The sequence below is a fragment of the Odontomachus brunneus genome, unplaced genomic scaffold, assembly GCF_010583005.1.
Source record: "Odontomachus brunneus isolate Ranch 3 - 2012 unplaced genomic scaffold, Obru_v1 Obru_scaffold_007, whole genome shotgun sequence".
Lineage (NCBI taxonomy): Eukaryota > Metazoa > Arthropoda > Insecta > Hymenoptera > Formicidae > Odontomachus > Odontomachus brunneus.
The window spans coordinates 101,599-120,473 of record NW_022639457.1 but is presented as its reverse complement, the minus strand read 5'-3'; the positions used below and the strand labels follow the sequence as shown (position 1 = coordinate 120,473).

General features: G+C 35.0%; 5 protein-coding genes across 5 annotated transcripts in view; all 5 read left to right on the top strand.

The window, feature by feature from the left end:
* LOC116853993 (putative odorant receptor 92a) overlaps positions 1 to 1,468 on the top strand; it is a 12,571-nt gene extending 11,103 nt beyond the window's left edge. The window contains exons 9-11 of the mRNA XM_032835418.1: positions 866 to 1,061; positions 1,143 to 1,298; positions 1,406 to 1,468. Of these exons, the coding sequence (XP_032691309.1) occupies positions 866 to 1,061; positions 1,143 to 1,298; positions 1,406 to 1,468 (415 nt within the window). The remainder of the gene's footprint in view (positions 1 to 865; positions 1,062 to 1,142; positions 1,299 to 1,405) is intronic.
* Positions 1,469 to 2,563: 1,095 nt separating this feature from the next.
* On the top strand, positions 2,564 to 6,893 carry LOC116853992 (odorant receptor 46a-like). The gene is made up of 7 exons (XM_032835417.1): positions 2,564 to 2,679; positions 3,763 to 3,806; positions 4,604 to 4,716; positions 5,352 to 5,701; positions 5,949 to 6,150; positions 6,254 to 6,409; positions 6,704 to 6,893. Exons 1-7 carry the CDS (start codon positions 2,564 to 2,566, stop codon positions 6,758 to 6,760), a joined length of 1,038 nt encoding a protein of 345 aa, XP_032691308.1. The 3' UTR covers positions 6,761 to 6,893.
* Positions 6,894 to 7,386: 493 nt separating this feature from the next.
* LOC116853991 (odorant receptor 46a-like) lies at positions 7,387 to 11,535 on the top strand. Its single transcript, XM_032835416.1, has 6 exons — positions 7,387 to 7,406; positions 8,043 to 8,438; positions 8,738 to 9,073; positions 9,224 to 9,425; positions 9,869 to 10,024; positions 11,479 to 11,535. Exons 1-6 carry the CDS (start codon positions 7,387 to 7,389, stop codon positions 11,533 to 11,535), a joined length of 1,167 nt encoding a protein of 388 aa, XP_032691307.1.
* A 2,265-nt stretch (positions 11,536 to 13,800) lies between these two features.
* Positions 13,801 to 16,888, top strand: LOC116853854 (odorant receptor Or1-like). The gene is made up of 6 exons (XM_032835133.1): positions 13,801 to 14,152; positions 14,633 to 15,011; positions 15,381 to 15,719; positions 15,794 to 15,995; positions 16,521 to 16,673; positions 16,841 to 16,888. Exons 1-6 carry the CDS (start codon positions 14,149 to 14,151, stop codon positions 16,886 to 16,888), a joined length of 1,125 nt encoding a protein of 374 aa, XP_032691024.1. The 5' UTR covers positions 13,801 to 14,148.
* A 1,436-nt stretch (positions 16,889 to 18,324) lies between these two features.
* Positions 18,325 to 18,771, top strand: LOC116853990. The gene has a single exon (XM_032835415.1). It carries the CDS (start codon positions 18,325 to 18,327, stop codon positions 18,769 to 18,771), a length of 447 nt encoding a protein of 148 aa, XP_032691306.1.
* The last annotated feature ends 104 nt before the right edge of the window (positions 18,772 to 18,875 follow it).

The following is an 18,875-nucleotide window of genomic DNA, read 5'->3' as shown; positions in this document are numbered from 1 at the left end:
ATATATATATATATATATATATATATATATATATATATATATATATATATACATATACATATACATATACATACACACTTCTGTTTGTCTCTTGAGAGAAGTTTTGGAGTTTTTAATAGATTTTAAAAATAGTTCTGACATATAAAATAACCAATATATCATTAAAAACATTTTTTTTAAGTACTAAAAAATAGTAACGTGACGATGATATTATGTATAACGTATTTAAGCCTTTAGTGAAAAGCAAAACCGTCCGCAGCTCTTTTATAGGACGAACACTTTGCATTATGCGATTCTGGTCGAAATTACGTGTGCGTCCACGGCGATAGCGTCGTTGTGTACCGACTATAGGAAAGAAAAGCTGACGTTCAGAGCATGGTTACCATATGACTACTCGTCGACGATGCTTTTTCACATTACGTATTTTCATCAGTTGATAAGCCTAACAGTCGGATCAGTTTTGCATGTTGCCTGCGACGGACTCATATGCGGGCTATTGCTACATATCTGCTGCCAAATAGAAATACTGAATTACCGCTTGAAACAGATCGTACGCGATCCAGAAATGCTTCGCCACTGCGTTATACAACACAATCTTATATTCAAGTTCGTTTTATTATCATTAATATTAATATTGACAAAAATCATGTTTTCTATAGCTGCTGTACTGTATCGAGTTGCAAAAATGACTTCAAATAATACAATGTACTTGTTGCACTCGTATAGCGAGGTGCATTAAAGGAGACTACTAGTCTCCGAATTAAGACTACTAGCTTAAATTCAAATCTCATAATTTTCTGTCACCATATCTATCGGTATTTCTATCAATAAGTCATCACACAAATCACGAGATGTTTGATTTTAGGTTTGCTCATCTGATGAACAAGAAATTTAGATTCACCATTACCTTTCAGTTCATGGTAAGTACGTTGGTGGTGTGCTTCACCTTGTATCAATTAAGCAAGACAAGCGCAAAGTTCGTTGAATTAGGTTTGTACATGTCGTGTATGTTGACGCAAATCTTCCTGTACTGCTGGTACGGGAACGAAGTCAAGTTAAAGGTGCGTATCTTCATTTCTTTGCGCTCCGCTGATTTTGCCAGTTTATATATCAGTCGGCGTCTTTTGTTTTCACGGTCGTAGGGGTTGCAACTGATTAACAATATCTTTGAAATAGAATGGTTCGCACTGAAACAAAGTGTGAAGAGGGACTTGTTAACAATCACGAGACGCAGCACTGTGCCCATCGAGTTCACTAGTGCCTATGTTATTCCTATGAATCTCGAGTCGTTTGTGACTGTTAGTATGCAAAAATTATGAATATTTTATTTCAATACAAAATGTAAATATTGAGTCCAGTCGTACTTTTGAAAATATGACCATAAACGATTTTGCTTTTATTACAGTTACTCAAAACATCATACTCAACTTACAATATACTTCAGCAAGCGCAAGATTCGAGTGTTTGAGGCGAATAATAGAACCGTTGTTGCTGATAACGTTTTCCATATCCATGTTATATAAAGCTTGCTAATCTATTAGAGTTGCAATAAACTACTTCACTTAATATCGCTAGTACGTTTCCGCGTTTCTTTGACTATCACCGTCAAAGTGATATTTTTTATATACAGAACAATAATATTCCGTTCCTGTGAAAGCACAATTCGTCCATCATCAGCTCATAAGTTTGACCAAGACAGTTTTCCTAAACATTGCTTGCGACAATCTTATTTGCGGGTTTTTGGTCCATATATTGGTAATATTTTATAATAGATCGTGGTCGACTGTATTCAATATTCAACGAGTTCATCCTGTGTTTCCCGTACCGTCTTCCTACTGAAAACATTATTGCATTTGAAAACGTTATTTTTTCGCGTAGTTGTACGAACTCTTTTTGCTACTATGTTGCATATATGATTCATGAAAAAATGATTTTTGTGAAATGAATAATATAATTATCGACTACGCGAAATATATCCGCATCCACTGAATTCCATTCGCAACGTTATACGATCCGTCAACGCTTGTATCAGTCAATATCTCTGTCTCTTTAGAAGTTATTATCTTTCTTATTATGTACTTATCAGTTATTATCATCTAAAGTGCATAATATGACTTAACGTGTCGCTAATACAAATAATGTACAGGATATTCATCTGGCTGTATTATGGTCATAGAAATATCTATAGCTATATCTATAGTATAATAAAAAAGAATATTAGAATAGAGCAATTGACAATTAATGTAAGAACTGATTATTCAAAATATGTAAGTGCTGCCGTCTGTTTTACGTGACGTTACTGAAAACCGCGATCTTCAGATGCGCGTTCTTAAACTTACCTTCAAGCTTCTGACGATATTCGGTTGCTGGCGGCCAGATTCCTGCAGCTCTTTGTATAAACGCGTGGCGTACAATGTACATTCGATCGTGATGGTCGTCGTATTGAACAGCTTTATGTTGTCGCAATTCATAGATATAGTTCTGACAGCGGACAATAGAGGATTTTTCTGATAATTTCTTTGTACTGCTCGCCATGTTCATCTCTTGCTGTAAATTGTTCAGCATGCTGATAAATCGCAAAAACATCATCACACTACTCGATATACTGGCGAAAAAGCTGTATAGACCATTGAGATCAAACGAAATGAAGATTCAGTATAAATTTGACAAAGACATAGAGTAAGTATCGGTAAACAATAATTATCAAAGAAGAAAAGTATTCATATTGTTAAAATTATCATAATATTCATCTTGTTAATTATCATAACATAGAAATCTTTGAATTTATGCGAGATAAAATTTTTCTTACATTTTTCTACACTGAGAAAAAATATCTGAACATTTATAAATATCTGAAGCTAAAGGTACGAATATCATTCCTTCCATTTTTATAGAATACAATAGATTTTTATGCCAATACATATCTTTCAAGTATGTCAAGTAGAACTATGAGCTAATCGACAATATTTTTGAGATGGAATGGATGGCACTGGATGAAAACAGGAAGAACTCTCTAATTATAATAATGAAGCGCACGGTAGTGCCTATTCAAATTACTAGCGCTTATGTCATTCCCATGAACCTCGAGTCTTTCATGGGTATTAATATGAAGAGAGTGCAATATGCAATCACGCTCGACTTCGCTGATAGATTTTACTTTGAGTTTAATGTAACGATCGGACTATTGATTAATGTATTATTCGAAAATATTTGGACAAATTGTTATGCAATATCAAATTTAAATTACACACTATATGTCCGGCCAAATATCGTTATCGACGAAGTCGAGCGTGGAAATATCAGTGATCGTAACTAAAGCGACATTACAAATGCGCATATTAATTGCAGATGCTCAGGACATGTATTCGATTTAAAACTTGCTTCAGCACATGTAAAAGACTGATAAAATTAACGTGCCATCCAGACTGCAAAATCAAAAGTCTAGAGAGATAAAAGAGGAGAAGACACGAAATATTGAATTTTTGCAATTATATAGTACCGACAAGTGACATTTATGTTACATACCGTTATTAGGAAAATAAAGGAAAACTGTTCGAACGACGTTACTACGTTACGTTTATTAATGTCTGTGTTAATTGCATTTTTCCTCGGCGGGCGTATTTTTTCTAACTAAATACTGTAGGCTGAAAAAAAACAGCATCTTAAAACGATAAGGAGAAAGAAGAACACGCGGCAACTGCTCGATAACGTGGAAAGTGTATCAATGAAAAGCGAAATACTTTTAACTTTTTACGATCGTAGGCCGAGCTATAGTCGAGATGTAGAGAACGACTTGAATTACGATGGTAAAGTGGGGGGAATGAAATAAATAAGGCGTATTAAGATTTCACGATGGTGAAGTACAGTCTTTCTCGTCCAGCAAGTAGAAGTTCTTCAACTTCTGTCTCGCATCTGTGGAAAGAAATTGATATTATTTCCGAATGTCAGCATATGAAAGTTGAATTTCTAAAGAGACTAGCCATATTAAACTGAATAAAAGAATATTCCTACAATAGGAATGATGCAAGTCTGATATTACGATAATAATACTGATATTATAATAATAATACTGGCATTACGATAATAATACTGACATTACGATAATAATACAAACGAAGGAATATAGAGGAAATTCACGACGAACATTTCACGATCGTCAATTGTTTGTAAATTGTCTCATCCGACGTTTCTTGATTATTTTATCTCATAATGAAAAGACACTGTGAAATTTCCAGAAATATTGCGTAAAGTAAAAGTTCCTGAAACACTTTGCGTGTTGTCACATGAGTCTTTCGCATGAACGATCGCAAACGTAACGTGAGGAACTTCGGTGAAACGAATTACACGTATGTAGAAATATAAAAATAGAAGTTCATTCATTCGTAACGTAATTACAATTTTTCGTTTCTTTCCTAATTTTTTTTCCATAACTGACGTATAAATGAATTCAGGGAATACTCGAAAATGCGCGTTCTGCAGTTCACTTTTAAACTTCTCACAATTGTCGGATGCTGGCGACCGAAGTCATGGTCCTCGAGATACATGCGAATAACCTACGACGCATACACGATCTCCATGGTCGTGTTATTGTATACTTTTCTAGTGTCGCAATTTTTGGACATTATTTGGAACGTCAACAGTCCCGACGATTTCACTGAGAATTTCTACGCCACGCTGGCATCAGTAGTGTCGTGCTCCAAAATGCTCAGTCTTCTGGTGAATCGCAGTAACATCGATACGTTAACCAATGTGCTTGTCCAGAGACCATACAGACCGTCGAAGACCGAAGAAATAAAGATCCGATACAAATTTGACAAACTTATACAGTGAGTATCCCAGGACGCCAGAATGAGAAGTATTACTCGAAGTGAAACTCGATAACAAGCACAATGATTTTGTTATTATCGCGATGTTATTGCATCGACATTTTACACGGGAAAAAACGTTTAATTGAAAATATAAGCAAACCAGAAAATTGCGAGTGGAGTTATTAGAATTCTGTTAAACGTTAATCAGAAACCTTGTTAACTCGAACTGAATTCTAGTAGCGTTAACCGGAATTCTGCATTGAGGAAAAAATACTTGAAAATTTGTTTACGCAATACAAAGATAACTTCTGTGAAATAAAGTTTATTTCTGTAAACAAGTTTTATATGCCACAAACAAATTTCCAAGTATCTTTTTTCCAATGTGTTCATATTTCACCGAATTTTAGAAGTTCGGTTAATCCTCTCAAACTATTTTTTTTGTGTACTAATTTTTCTTTTAAATTAAAATACCCCATTAATGTTGCGTCACCTTGCATTTCTATTCAAATTCAATTGCTCCAGCGAACGTAACAGTTTTCATAGCCGCTTTACAGAAACAAAACTCTCTTCTATACGATTCTGGTGGAAACTACATGCGCGTGCATTACCCTGTCGTCCTTATTCACCGAGTTCAGAAAAGGAAAACTGACGTACAGGGCATGGTTACCGTACGATTATTACTCGTCCACAGTTGTATTTTGCCTCACGTACGCGCATCAACTCATCAGCCTGACAGCGGGGTCTCTTGTCAATGTGGCGTGTGACAGTCTCATTTGCGGACTATTGCTGCATATTTGCTGCCAAATGGAGATCTTGGAGTGTCGGCTGAGCGAAGTGTCGGGTGATCATAACACTCTCCGCGACTGTGTACGTCATCACGACAATATATTTAAGTTAGTTGTTTCATTGTATGAAATTCATTGTATATGGGCATCATGAAAAGTCTCTTATTTCTATTCAAGAAAACTTAATTAACTCACGTGTCGGCTATTTGTGTTGGACCTAAACTTTTTAGATTGCTCGGTGAAGGTGCATTATCTTTGCGATTCGAACTTCTATTTATTTCTCCGATTGATATAGCCAGAACAGCGACTACAAAACACGCTATCATCGTCTCACGTTTGTTGTGTTTTCTTACAGGTATGCTATGAGATTGAACAGCGAATTCAGGATGACTATTGCTATGCAATTCGCAGTGAGTACGATGGTGGTGTGCTCCAATTTATATCAGATGACTAAGATAACGTCGTTCAGCGAGATTCTCCCGTTATTGTTGTATATGTCCTGCATGTTAACACAGATTTTTATCTATTGTTGGTATGGGAATGAAGTGAAGCTAAAGGTGAGCGCGTGTTGAACATGTCTATTTCCTCTACAACCAAGTCGTGCGATCAAGCAAAGAAGGCTGAACGATTAACGAGACTTCTTACGATTTTTTAATACAGAGTACTCAACTACTCCACAGCATTTTCGCAATAGATTGGCTAACATTCGACGGAAGTCTTAAGAAAAATCTATTAATAATTATGAATCGCACGTTAATACCCATCGAATTCACTAGTGCTTACGTTCTTTCTATGAATATCGATTCGTTCGTCGGGGTTAGTAGAAAAATCAAGTCACTATTTGTTTACACTAATTTCTTAGCTTACACTGAAAAAAATATTTAAAAATATATTTGTAAAATATAAAGTTTATTTCTTTGAAATAAACTTTATATTTGTGAATGAACCACTTCATTTATGAAATATAAAGTTTATTCACAAAAATAAATTTTATACCTTACAAATATATTTTCAAGTATTCTTTTCTCTGTAGTTTTGATATTTCGATCATCATAAGTTTTTACAGGAACTGTACATATATGTGTGCGCGTGTTTATGTATGTGTTGCAGATACTCAAGACATCGTACTCGGCTTATAATTTACTGAAACAGGTGCAGACGACGTAAATAAAAAGTAATTAGGAAAATAATGAAAAATTAGAGATAAATTGCTGCGATGTTTTCCAATATAGTTGATAGTTACGAAACATCACAATCAGTGTGAATGTCCAATGTATGTTCGAATGAATAAATAGCAATTATTTAGAAAGACTTGACCAATTAATTTGACTGAAAAGTCGATTGATCAGGATGATGCACGTGTGTAGCGGATTCAAGGACTCTTCGTTTACACGCTGTCCATTCCTTTTCAAATATTACAACTGTTAGAATTGATGCCGGAAATAAAATTAACTGAGTCGGAATTCAAAGTGAACGATAGCGAAGCCATGCAGCTGCTGACAGTGAAAAATTAAATATTTATCAAGTGAGCGAATCGGCTCACATCAAGATTTCATGCATGTAAAACGTAATTCGCCGTCTATGATATATTCGATTTTAGTTCTTTACGTTTATTTCATTTTGTTCTACTATACTGTCGCATAAAGTTTGCATTTGGAGATGTTGCATATGCCGCGGCATAAAAGAATTATTACGTGAGGGACACAACATCGCGAGTTCACGATAATAACTGTTAGCTCGTTGCTCGAGGGGGAAGCTAGACCAACAATATTGCCGTCAGAAAACCGCGCCATATGGCTATAGACATTACGAGGTTTATTAGAGCTTTGCGAAATCGTGTTTTAGAATGTTGTTGACGGGGAAACTACTATGGACAGAGCGTATCTTACATATGAACTCGATACTATTTCTTAATTTGATATACTGTACATTTTTTCACTACAAATTTTGGCTATAATATTATGCGCATATTCTCTTCGTATTTCACATTACATATATAAATTGAACTTGAAATGAACAAACATGACTGAGAGGCACCGTGATAATCGCAACAATTCACATTTTTCAGTGTTTGCACATATATTTTGTGAGGAGAATCTATATATATAAATTTTCGAATATCATCAATAAAAAGAGGGAACGCGCATTATACTGAGAGAAAGAAAACTTAAGAAATAAGAAATATTTATATTCGGTAACGGCATATTTACTCTTTTAAACTAATATACATATTCCTACACTGAAAAAACATTTTTCTCGAGCGAGAAGATATATATCTTCTTAAAACCGTAGCTTTTCCCAAGAAATTATTTTTTTTATTTAAACAAAAGAATTTAGATTTAAGTAAATATGTTATATTAGCACTCACCGAATAAATATTTCTTATTTCTTAGATATTTTTTTTCTCAGTGTAGATGCTAACGTAATTACACAAATTGCGTGAGGCAAGAAAACGTCGGGAAATGGAATCGAAAATTCAAGAGACGCGAGTGCTGCAACTCACGTTAAAAATTCTCATGATTGTTGGCTGTTGGCCACCAGATTCCTGGACATCGTTCCGAAAACGCACGATGTATAACGCATATACGGTTTTCGTGATTCTACTGTTATTTACATTTATGTTGGCTCAACTGATGGACATCATTTTCAACGTTGACAATTCTGACGAATTCGCGGATACCTTCTACATTATGCTCGCCATGGTGATTTCCTGCTGTAAGATGACCGGTCTCTTAGTCAATCGCAAGAACATAGGAACGTTCACCGATATCCTCACTGAGAAACCGTTCATCCCGCTGGAAACTGACGAGGTGCAAATACGACGCAAATTCGACCGAACGATATAGTAAGCACTTGTCATTATCAAGTCAAACTCATTCTCAAGTTTGTTGAAGTGAAATCTCACTCGAGACATATATTTACTTTTCAAGTTAGTTTTCACTCGAAGAAATCTAGAGAGTATTCTAAAGTAGTTCAAAATGATGTATTGAAGCTAATATAATAAAAAAATAGGATAAAAGAGTTTAAAAGTAGAATTAGATATAAAATATAGAATGTTCAAAAATTTCTTCGAGAATAACGAAGATCGATTCTTTTTAAAACAATAAGAATACGGTTGTAACAAATCGTACAATTATTTTACAGTAACAATACTCTCTATTACACGATATTAGTCGAGATGACGTGCGCATGTATCGCGGTAATATCGTTGTTCACGGATTTCCGCAAAGGTAATTTAACGTACAGGGAATGGACACCATATAACTACTCGTGCAGGATCGTGTTCTATGTGATATACACTCGTCAGCTAATAAGCTCGACGTTCGGTTCTATGGTAAACGTGGCTTGCGACAGTCTGATCTGCGGTCTGTTGCTACACATTTGCTGCCAGCTCGAGATACTGGAGTGTCGGCTGAGAAAAATCTCACTCGGCCGTAGCAATCTACGTGAATGTGTACGTCAGCACGAGCGTATATTTAAGTTAGTTCCTTCAAGCAATCACACACACGCGAATCGAGAGAGAGAGAGAGAAACAAACTGTAAAAAATGAAATCTCTCCGCGATAATTTCACGCGTACAAAACTTGATTCGGCATTACCGTATCAATCTCAGAACGCTTCTCCTACGTAGGTTTGCGCTTTTGGTGAACGAGAAATTCAAAGTGATCATCGCCATACAATTCATTGTGAGCACGTTGGTGGTGTGCTCCAATTTATATCAACTGGCAAAGGTCACGTTGGACGCGCAATCTTTTCCACTCGTATTGTACACGTGCTCCATGCTGACGCAAATTCTCATTTACTGCTGGTACGGGAATGAAGTTAAACTAAAGGTGCGAATCATCGCATTTCTCAAGTACCACAAATATATCGATGCAAAATTGATTGAGTCCTCTTCAAGTACAAAACGTCAAATTTCGAGTACATTTTACCTCAGGACGGCATTTGTATCAATGATTATTAATTAATTCTATCATAATTAAATCGGTAGAACACTTTGCTTGTTTTGTCGGATTTAGGCCGTCTTCCTTGTGTTGGTTGTCTCATGAACATTTCAGTTCACTTTTTCAGGCAGCGACTTAAAACGCACGATCTAAACCTGCTCCCTGAAGAAGTAAACTGAAATGTTCACGAAATTCACATCGGAACCAAACACAATGAAGACACGGTCCAAACCCAGAAAACAAGCAGAGTATTGGACAACACCACGAAAACTTAAAGAGACTAATAGGACACTTTGTTTGAGATATCTCAATTCACGAATCTCTTAATTTAGAGTGTTCAACTGGCCCCCCACATCTTCGGAGTAGAATGGTTGTCATTGGACAAAAGTATAAAAGAGGGCATGATATTAATAATGAAACGTGCGTTAGTGCCGATCGAATTTTCCAGCGCGTACATCCTCACGATGAATCTCGAGTCGTTCGTAAGCGTTAGTATGACATGTTCGTTACTTTCAATATAATGCGTGTGAAGCTGACACTTCATTTTTTAGCATCGCAAGTTAGTTCTACTTGTACCCACAATAGTTCTATAGTTCTTGATAGGTTATAGCAATAGTTTCATTGAATTAATAAAAAAAATTGTGCAACAGTTGCAGGCTTCCGCCTGTCAGCGCTAGTTCGTGCCGCCGCGACGCGCACTGAGAGAAAAAAATAGTTGGAACAACTATAATCTCACTATATTTTATAGTTCTTTTTGGCCTCAAACATATATTTATAGTTCATCTAAACATGAAGATATAGTAGAATGAACACAGATTTATAGTCACCATCTTATTACTCTATATATATGGTAAAGCACCTTTTGGGAATATAGTTACATGTACCTATATTTGCCAAATTGTATTGACTATATAAAATAGTTAATTTCTCTTACCATTCAATATTTGCCACCTTATCATATTTTTTATTTCAAATAATTATAATTCTTGGTAAAAATTTTACACGGGTCAGTTATACTATACTTATATTGTAAATATTACAAATATTATGGTAACATTTACTATAAAAATTATATTCCTAACTATAATATTTTTACTATGCCATTATAGTTCCAAATATCATACATTTTTCTCTCAGTGCGGTGATGGCTTTGGCATGTCGTCACTCGCAGCAAATCTTAGCTAGACGGCAAATTTTAGCTAGGCGGCTATATAAGCCGGCGCGAGTGACGATTCGAGGCCTTTTGAGTGCGCATTGCACGTTGGATCACTCTTCATACGGACGCTTGTCTGGCGAGATATTTTTGGAAACTCTACAAGTCTCCACCTCCTTGACATTGATGCTCGGCTGAGAGGAAAGCTCGCGAGATTGTTTCCACTTACCCTGCACCCTCCATCACTGCATGGACATTCTCTTTCGCGATATTTCGAGCACTGCGGATATCGTTTACGGTGACACGGAGCTTAGTCTCCGTTGCGCTTGCGACACTAATCACATAATTTTGTGTAAACTCTGGAGTTTACTCTTGTGTGCCAGCAGTGAAATTAAAAAATTATTTAAAAATAGTTGAAGGCTGTAACTCTCGCTAAAATCTGCTTTGGAACTATTGCAGTATTACCAGAAAACGCCAAAAAGTCGGCCAGAGTTGCCAGCATCTCAGAGTTTACTCTTGCGGTGCGGTGCTGGCACTCAAGTTTAAAAACAGTTAGAGGTACCGAAACTCTCGCTAAAACGTAAAAAATTAGGTGCCAGCTTTACCCATATCAGTGTGATAGTTACAGTGGCGATTTATTTTTTATGATAGATAGTTACCGTTCTAATTTGCGTGCGAAAACATCGGTAGCGAATACCCACGCAGCATTAGAATTATCTGCTGCCTTGTGTCTTACGAGAAAGCGACGATCTTAAAATGCATGTAATAATGTTTACATTTTTGTTGCAGTTGCTCAAGACATCATACTCAGCTTACAATATACTGCAACAAAAGCAAGAAACGTAATTTAAGTGTAACATAACACTAGGTAGTCACTACGTTTTCCAGGTCATTATGGTCGCCGATAACTATTGACGTTGTAAGTTGTGCCTGTTACCACATTATGTTAACCAGTGAATAAATAATGATTGATTGATTGACTTTCCCTTTTTGTTTATCTTTTTTATTCCCTCTGCAATTATAATATATCGTAAATTTTTCGATTTTTAGACTCGCATCAAGATTTTATGACGATATACCGTAATTTGCGGTCTATCGATAGTTGGACTACGTCGTCCAGATATCTCTACCGAATTATTGTTGTCGAAGTTTGTCGAAACATAAAGTCATATTTGTTGTGTAATATCCAGTTTGCATTTTAAGAATGCAGCTGTGTAAGATGTCGTTTTATACAATATACCGTATTATAACAGTACTATCGGGAACAGTGTTACCATCCATCGGGAACATAATCGGTAGTATATAAAACACAGTCTTTCTGTTAGTCGTTCTAATAGTCTTTTCCTTGTATGTATTTTTGTCTTCCGTACTTTGTTCTTCTCTACGAGAATTCTCTACGAGAATTATTCGGTATTAAGTAATTTTATCTTATACATTCCCGGAAAATATAGATACAGATTCATAAAATTGTTATTTTGCGACAAGAGACACTGTACTGCGAGTTTTGTATTATAATAGTAATAAAGTAATGCTATATACGAAGAAAAAGTTCTCTTAGGGACGAAGAATCGTCGTAAGAAACCTATCGACATAATCCAAGTTTTCTGTTTTCTCATGAAGTATTCTGACTTTTTTCCCTTAATACGAAAACGTTAATGTTTGAAATTTCGCGTATAGCGGCTTCCCATCATCATTTATTATTAATAACAATGTTTGTTCGATATTATCGCGGAGTACTGAAGTGAATATTTCAAAAAGAAGTCATTCGCCTCCGGTCTGAATCCAGATAAAGAAATATTTAAATTATTAGTAAGTGCTCTTCTGTTCTTAAATTTCTACTTTGTCCTAATTACCCGAGAACTCTTTTCTTTCTGATTTATTTCGTGCACGCGACAAAGATTTTATCATACTTTGGGATCAAATTACTCAAATAAGTCGATGAAGAAAATTGTGCAAATTAACTTAATTTGATCACATGAATGTAAGCAACCAATTTTTTTTTGTAATTTCGCATTGTTAAAACGTTTCGTACAATTGATGAATTTAGCATAATTAGAGGAATATTAATAACTTATTTAAAGAAGAAATTAGCAATCGTCTCGAGATGCACGTATAAGAATTTACACTGTTAGTTCTCACAGTCGCTGAAGATGGGCGATCATCGTCGTGGACCTCGTTGATGAAACAAATTATATACAATGTCTACATAGTTTTACTGAATGTCGCGGTATTCATATTCACCACGATCTAATTCATGCATCTTGTGTTTAACGCCATCAATGCGGACCAGAGTTTACTTTTGCGGTGCCAGCGATGAAATTTAAAAATTATTTAAAAATAGTGAGAAGTTCCGGAAGTCTCGTTAAAACGTATCAGAAAGTATAGAGCACTTCGTATAAGATAAAATTATTAAAAAAATTTTTTTTAATGTTGCGATGCTACTGGAAGTTGGCACCTCATATTTTAGAAATTTTATTTTTTTTTTTTTAATTAATTCGACGGAACTATTGTTATAACTTATCAGAAACTACAGAACTATTATGGGTGTAAATAAAACTAACGTCAAAACATGTGCTGCTATAAAATGAGGTGTCAACTTCACACACACCAGTGTGATTGTTACAGTGGCGATTTTTTTATCGTGGATAGTTACCATTTTATTTTGCGTATGGAAACATCGGTAGCAAACATGCACGCTAGAATTATCCGCTGTTATGTCTTACGAGAGAGTGACGATCTTAAAATGCAGGTAACAATGTCAATGTCATATTTTTATTGCAATTGCTCAATAGATCATACTCAGCTTACAATATACTGCAGCAAATGCAAGAAAATATTCAAGTGTAACGTAACACAGAAACTAGGTTGTCGCTACGTTTTCCAGGTAGTGGTCGCTGATAATTATTGACGTTGTAAATTGTGCCTGTTATGTTAGTCAGTAAATAAATAATGATTGATCGATTGAGTTCTCCTTTCTATTTTTCTTTTTTATTCCCATTGCAACTTCAATATGTCATAAATTTTTCGATAGACTCGCATCAAAATTTTATGACAATACACTGTAATTTGCGGTCTATCGATAGTTGGGTTACGTTGTTGATATATCTCTACTGAATTATTGCTGAATTATTACTGAATTATTGCAATTTGTCGGAACATAAAGTCATATTTATTGTATAATATACAATTTGCATTCTAAAAATGTAGCTGGGTAAGATATCATTTCATGCATTACATCGTATCACAACAGTATTATCATCCATCGGGGACAATATTGATTATTCGATGTTACTATAATTATATGTCTACCGAACATGAAGAAAGAAATTGAACGAGTGGTGCTGTGAACAGAAAGACGCGTAAAGTAGCTATAGACGTTCTTTGATGTGGCTGCTGGAATTGTTTTCGATTATTGGTGTTCGAAATTGACGACAGATCGCTTGATACTTTTTTTTCAACATGAGTAAGTTAATTCACACTGTATCCAATTTTGATCGCGTCAGAAAATCAGTAAATTACTTTTAAAAAATGATTTATTAATGTTATCGTTATTCAAGAAGTAAAAAGTAATTAAAATGTTCATAAAAAGTAATTAAAACTTTCTTTTCTCCCTATAATGTTCTAAATATAAAAAAATTAGGTCTATCGTGCCTGGATATAATATGATATGACATAACATTTCATTATATATATTAAACTGTCAAAATGATAAATTAACCGAATAATCAACAACTATAACAACTATATCATAGTTACAATTTGTACGTACATCCAAAAACAATAGGAATAATTAGAAATACTAATGAGTTTTGGCTTAATGAACGATAAGGCTTCATTGAAGCTTAGCGTGCACAAATAAAAATACGTCATATAAATTTTGTCACGCGCATGAGTAGGAAAAAAAACGTGTGTGTGATACTACAAGCATTTTGTTTGACGTTAGAACAGGAAGGCGAAAAAATGCGAATCATGCAATTTCCGCTGGTAACCCTTACGATCGCCGGGTGCTGGCCACCGAGTTCCTGGTCTACGTTTTGCAAACGAACAGTGTACAATGTGTATACGATTATTGTGACCTTGCTACTATTCACTTTCATGGTGCCGCAATTCATGGACATTGTCCTGAATGTCGACAATGCTGACGATTTCACGGATACTTTCTACGTTATGTTAGCTATGGTTATCGCTGTCTGTAAGATGCTCGGCTTGTTGCTAAATCGTAAGAATATCGAGATGTTAACACACACGTTGGTCGAGAAGCCATTTAAGCCGCTGGGACCGGACGAAATCGAAATTCGACAAAAATTCAATAACTTGATACAGTAAGTATCGCAAGACATAGCAAATATTTGCCATGGGTTCATAAAAGATGACCCAAATGGAAACTAATATTCTCAACAATATTCTATGTACTGATTTTAATTGAAAAACCAAAAAATAAATATAACAACTATGAAAGCAAAGTATGTGATATTTAAATTGATCGATCTTTAGTTTCATCTAAGGGCAATATAGTTAATCCAAAGAAAATTCAAATAAAATAAAAAAATTACGATATACAAACTGAATTTTTTCTTTTATTTATATTAATTTTCTAGCATTCTCATTTCTCCTCTTTTCTTCGTTTAATTTTAAGAAAGAAAAGTATATTAACTTTATTAGTCTTAATAGCCGTCGTAGACGTTTTGCAGAAACAAAGCTATGGTGTATACGTTTATGATCGAGACAACGTGCGCGAGTATGGGTCTGACGTCCTTGCTGACGGAATTTCGAAATGGAAATTTGGCCTATAGAGAGTGGATACCGTATGACTATTATTCTTCCGACATATTATTTTACATCACGTATTTTCATCAAATGATAAGTTTGACGGCTGCGTCCATCGTAAATGTCGCCTGCGACAACGTGATCTGTGGATTGTTGTTACATATCTGTTGCCAGATCGAGATCTTGGAATGTCGGCTGAAAAAATCTTTGCGCAACCAAAGTGACTTCGGCGAATGCGTATATCTACACAATCGCATCTACAAGTCAGTTCTCGCGTGAGAAGTTTTGTGCATTTCAATTCAACAACGTTCCCACATTCCATATCTTTTTCTCGTAGGTTTTCATACGCAATGAACAAAAATTTCAAGTTCATCATTGCCGGTCAATTTATAGTGAGTACACTCGTGGTGTGCTCCAGTTTATATCGACTGGCAAAAACAGAATTAAGTGCAAAATATATTCCGTTGGCGTTGTACACAATCTGTATGCTGATACAAATTCTTATCTACTGTTGGTATGGAAACGAAGTGAGACTAAAGGTATCCATTAATATATTGAATATCGTGACGATCATTAGTGATTATGACATTATCATATTTTATTTAGTTATGTATAAAATACAACTAATTGGTTTTGTAAAAAATTGAGTATGCGGCCAGTGGAACAAAGTAAAAAATACGTGCGTAAATTACGTTGCATTTATTTACCGTACCTTTGTTATTCAAATATCAATTAAGCCTGTATATAATTAATGAAAATCAACGTGACAGTTTAACTGCTGTTGCCCAAGTTTTGTTAAATGCACGATAACGTGATGTATCGTACATTACGATAAAATTCTAATAAAACAGAATAAAATAAAAAGCGAAATGCCGTAAAATGATGTGATAGAATTCGTCTTTCTCTGCCCATGACGAAATAATTTTTTATTACATTTTTTAATGTAATATTTCAATTATACAATATTTGTTTATAACAATTTCTGGCTATAAATAAGAAAGTAATTTATTATATAAATTATGATTTAACAACAACTAATGTTTGTTTCGTATCTTCTATTGCAGAGCATTCAATTTGCCGATCAAATCTTTGACATGGACTGGCTGGCATTAGACAAGAAAACGAAAGAAAATCTTATAATGATCATGAACCGTTCTTTGATACCTATCGAGTTTTCCAGTGCTCATATTCTTATGAACCTCGAGTCTTTTGGGAAGGTAAGACATAAATTTAATTTTACAGCAGTAATAAACTTTGTCGATAGATTTTTATACGAGGCACACTTCCAATTTCCATATGATTTTATTTTTATCGGCAAAGTCGATTGTTTCTTGTTTTGTCAATTCAGCTAAGAAAGATTTAAAGATACTGACATGTTTTACAGCTTCTTAAGGTATCATATTCAATATATAATGTACTTCAAATTATGTAAAGGAAAACTGCATATATGCAAAACACGTTCTTACAAATGAGATTCAACGTGTAAAGATAATTATCCAATTCAAACAATGTACCTGTAGAAAATAGTCCATTACGATAGCGACCCATTACAAGCCAATTGCAGACAATGCAAATCTAATGCACATGTGTTGCCAACTCGAGATCTTCACAAGCTGCATGTGTACGTAATCAACAAAACAGGACTGACGTAACGTAACTGCAATAGAGATTCTTATTTGATAGTTATTGTTCCATTTTATGAAAAACTGTTAGGAAAACGCGCATGAAGCGCTAAAAATACCTACCGCTATATGAGGGAGCGATGATTTTAAAATATACGTAAGGACGTTCATGTTGCAGTTGCTCAAGACATCATACTCGGCTTACAATACAGAAAATGCAAAAAACATAATCCAAGCGAAATGTAACACATAAAAGCAGTAGTTTCTACGTTTTCCAGACTGTGATCATCGATGAAAAATTGACTGTTGTAAGTTGTGCCTGTTATCACACATCGTGTTAGCTAGTAAATAAATAAAATATGATTGATTGATTAATTTTCCCCTACTATCTCTCTTTCTTTCTTTCACTGCAATTACAATATGCTATAAATTTTTTTATATACATGCATCAAGATTTCATGGCGATACACCGTAATTTACCGTCTATCGACGGTCGGAGACAGTCGTGCATGTCTTTACGTCTTTTGTGCACAGATCTTTACTATTCTATTGCTGTTTAATTCATCGGAACATAAAGCCATATTCCTTGTATAGTATGAAATTTGCATTTTAAGGACACAGCTCTGTATAAGATATCGTTTCATGCTTTATCGTATCATAACAGTGTTATTATCCATCGGGGACGATATTGATTATTTGATATTACTATAATTATGTGGCTGCCGAACGCGATGAGGGAAGTTGAACCAGTAGTGTTACCAGAAGAAAGTCGCGTTGCGTGACTATAGACGTTTCTTAGGGTTGCTAGTGAAATTGCTTTCGATTAATAGTGTCCGAAATTGACGAGAAGTCGCATAATATTATATTTTCCGACATGAGTAAGTGAATTCGTATTGTATCTAATTTTGTTTGCATCAGAAAATGAGGATGTTATATTTGTGAAAATAACTCCTCAATATTATTGTCATTCAAGAAGTAAAAAGTCGCTAGACTCTTTGTTACTTTTCTCCTTTATGACAAATTTGTCTAAACAGAAGTGATAGACTAGTCAAATAATTAAGAGTTACAATACCCAACAAAATGTTAACAATTAGAAAGAATAAAAACTAACGAATTTTTGCCTAGTAAATGATAAAGCTCTATTAAAGATTTACTATATAAGACTTACTGTATAAATACTAAGTGTGCTATATAAGAATACATTACAAAAATTATGTTTCGCGCATGAGTAGAAAGAAAGACGTGCATGCTACTACAAGCAATTCGTTTGATGTTAGAGCAGGAAGACGAAAAAACGCGAGTCTTGCAATTTCCGCTTATAACTCTTACGATCGCCGGGTGCTGGCCACCGAATTCCTGCTCCACGTTTTGCAAACGAGCAGTGTACAATGTGTATACGATTATCGTAGCCTCGTTACTATTTACCTTCATGGTGCCGCAATTCATGGACATTGTCCTGAACGTCGACAATGCTGACGACTTCACGGACACTTTCTACGTTATGCTAGCTATGGTTATCGCTTTCTGTAAGATACTCGGTCTGTTGCTAAATCGTAAGAATATCGAGATGATAATGGGCGCGTTAGTCGAGAAACCATTTAGTCCGTTGGGACCGGACGAAATCGAGATACGACAGAAATTTGATAACTTAATACAGTATGTATCACGAAGCAAACATGGAATAAATATTTGATGTACGTTCGTAAAGACAGAGTGAAGTGAAATCTAGTACTTTCAACAATATTCTCTTTGTAGCTTTGATGGAAAAATCAAAAATTAAATGTAAAGACTAGCAAA

What these genes read in the sequence shown, in the direction of transcription:
- LOC116853992 (XM_032835417.1), top strand. Translation starts at nt 2,564, where the DNA reads ATGCTGATAAATCGCAAAAACATCATCACACTACTCGATATACTGGCG. An exon ending in GAACGACTTGAATTACGATG is followed by an intron (nt 3,807 to 4,603) that starts GTAAAGTGGGGG and finishes ATACTTTTCTAG; the next exon opens with TGTCGCAATTTTTGGACATT. An exon ending in ATATCGATTCGTTCGTCGGG is followed by an intron (nt 6,410 to 6,703) that starts GTTAGTAGAAAA and finishes TATGTGTTGCAG; the next exon opens with ATACTCAAGACATCGTACTC.
- LOC116853991 (XM_032835416.1), top strand. Translation starts at nt 7,387, where the DNA reads ATGGCTATAGACATTACGAG. An exon ending in AAATTCGACCGAACGATATA is followed by an intron (nt 8,439 to 8,737) that starts GTAAGCACTTGT and finishes ATTATTTTACAG; the next exon opens with TAACAATACTCTCTATTACA. An exon ending in CAGCACGAGCGTATATTTAA is followed by an intron (nt 9,074 to 9,223) that starts GTTAGTTCCTTC and finishes TCTCCTACGTAG; the next exon opens with GTTTGCGCTTTTGGTGAACG.
- LOC116853990 (XM_032835415.1), top strand. Translation starts at nt 18,325, where the DNA reads ATGCTACTACAAGCAATTCGTTTGATGTTAGAGCAGGAAGACGAAAAA.
- LOC116853854 (XM_032835133.1), top strand. An exon ending in AAATTCAATAACTTGATACA is followed by an intron (nt 15,012 to 15,380) that starts GTAAGTATCGCA and finishes GACGTTTTGCAG; the next exon opens with AAACAAAGCTATGGTGTATA. An exon ending in ACCTCGAGTCTTTTGGGAAG is followed by an intron (nt 16,674 to 16,840) that starts GTAAGACATAAA and finishes CATGTTTTACAG; the next exon opens with CTTCTTAAGGTATCATATTC.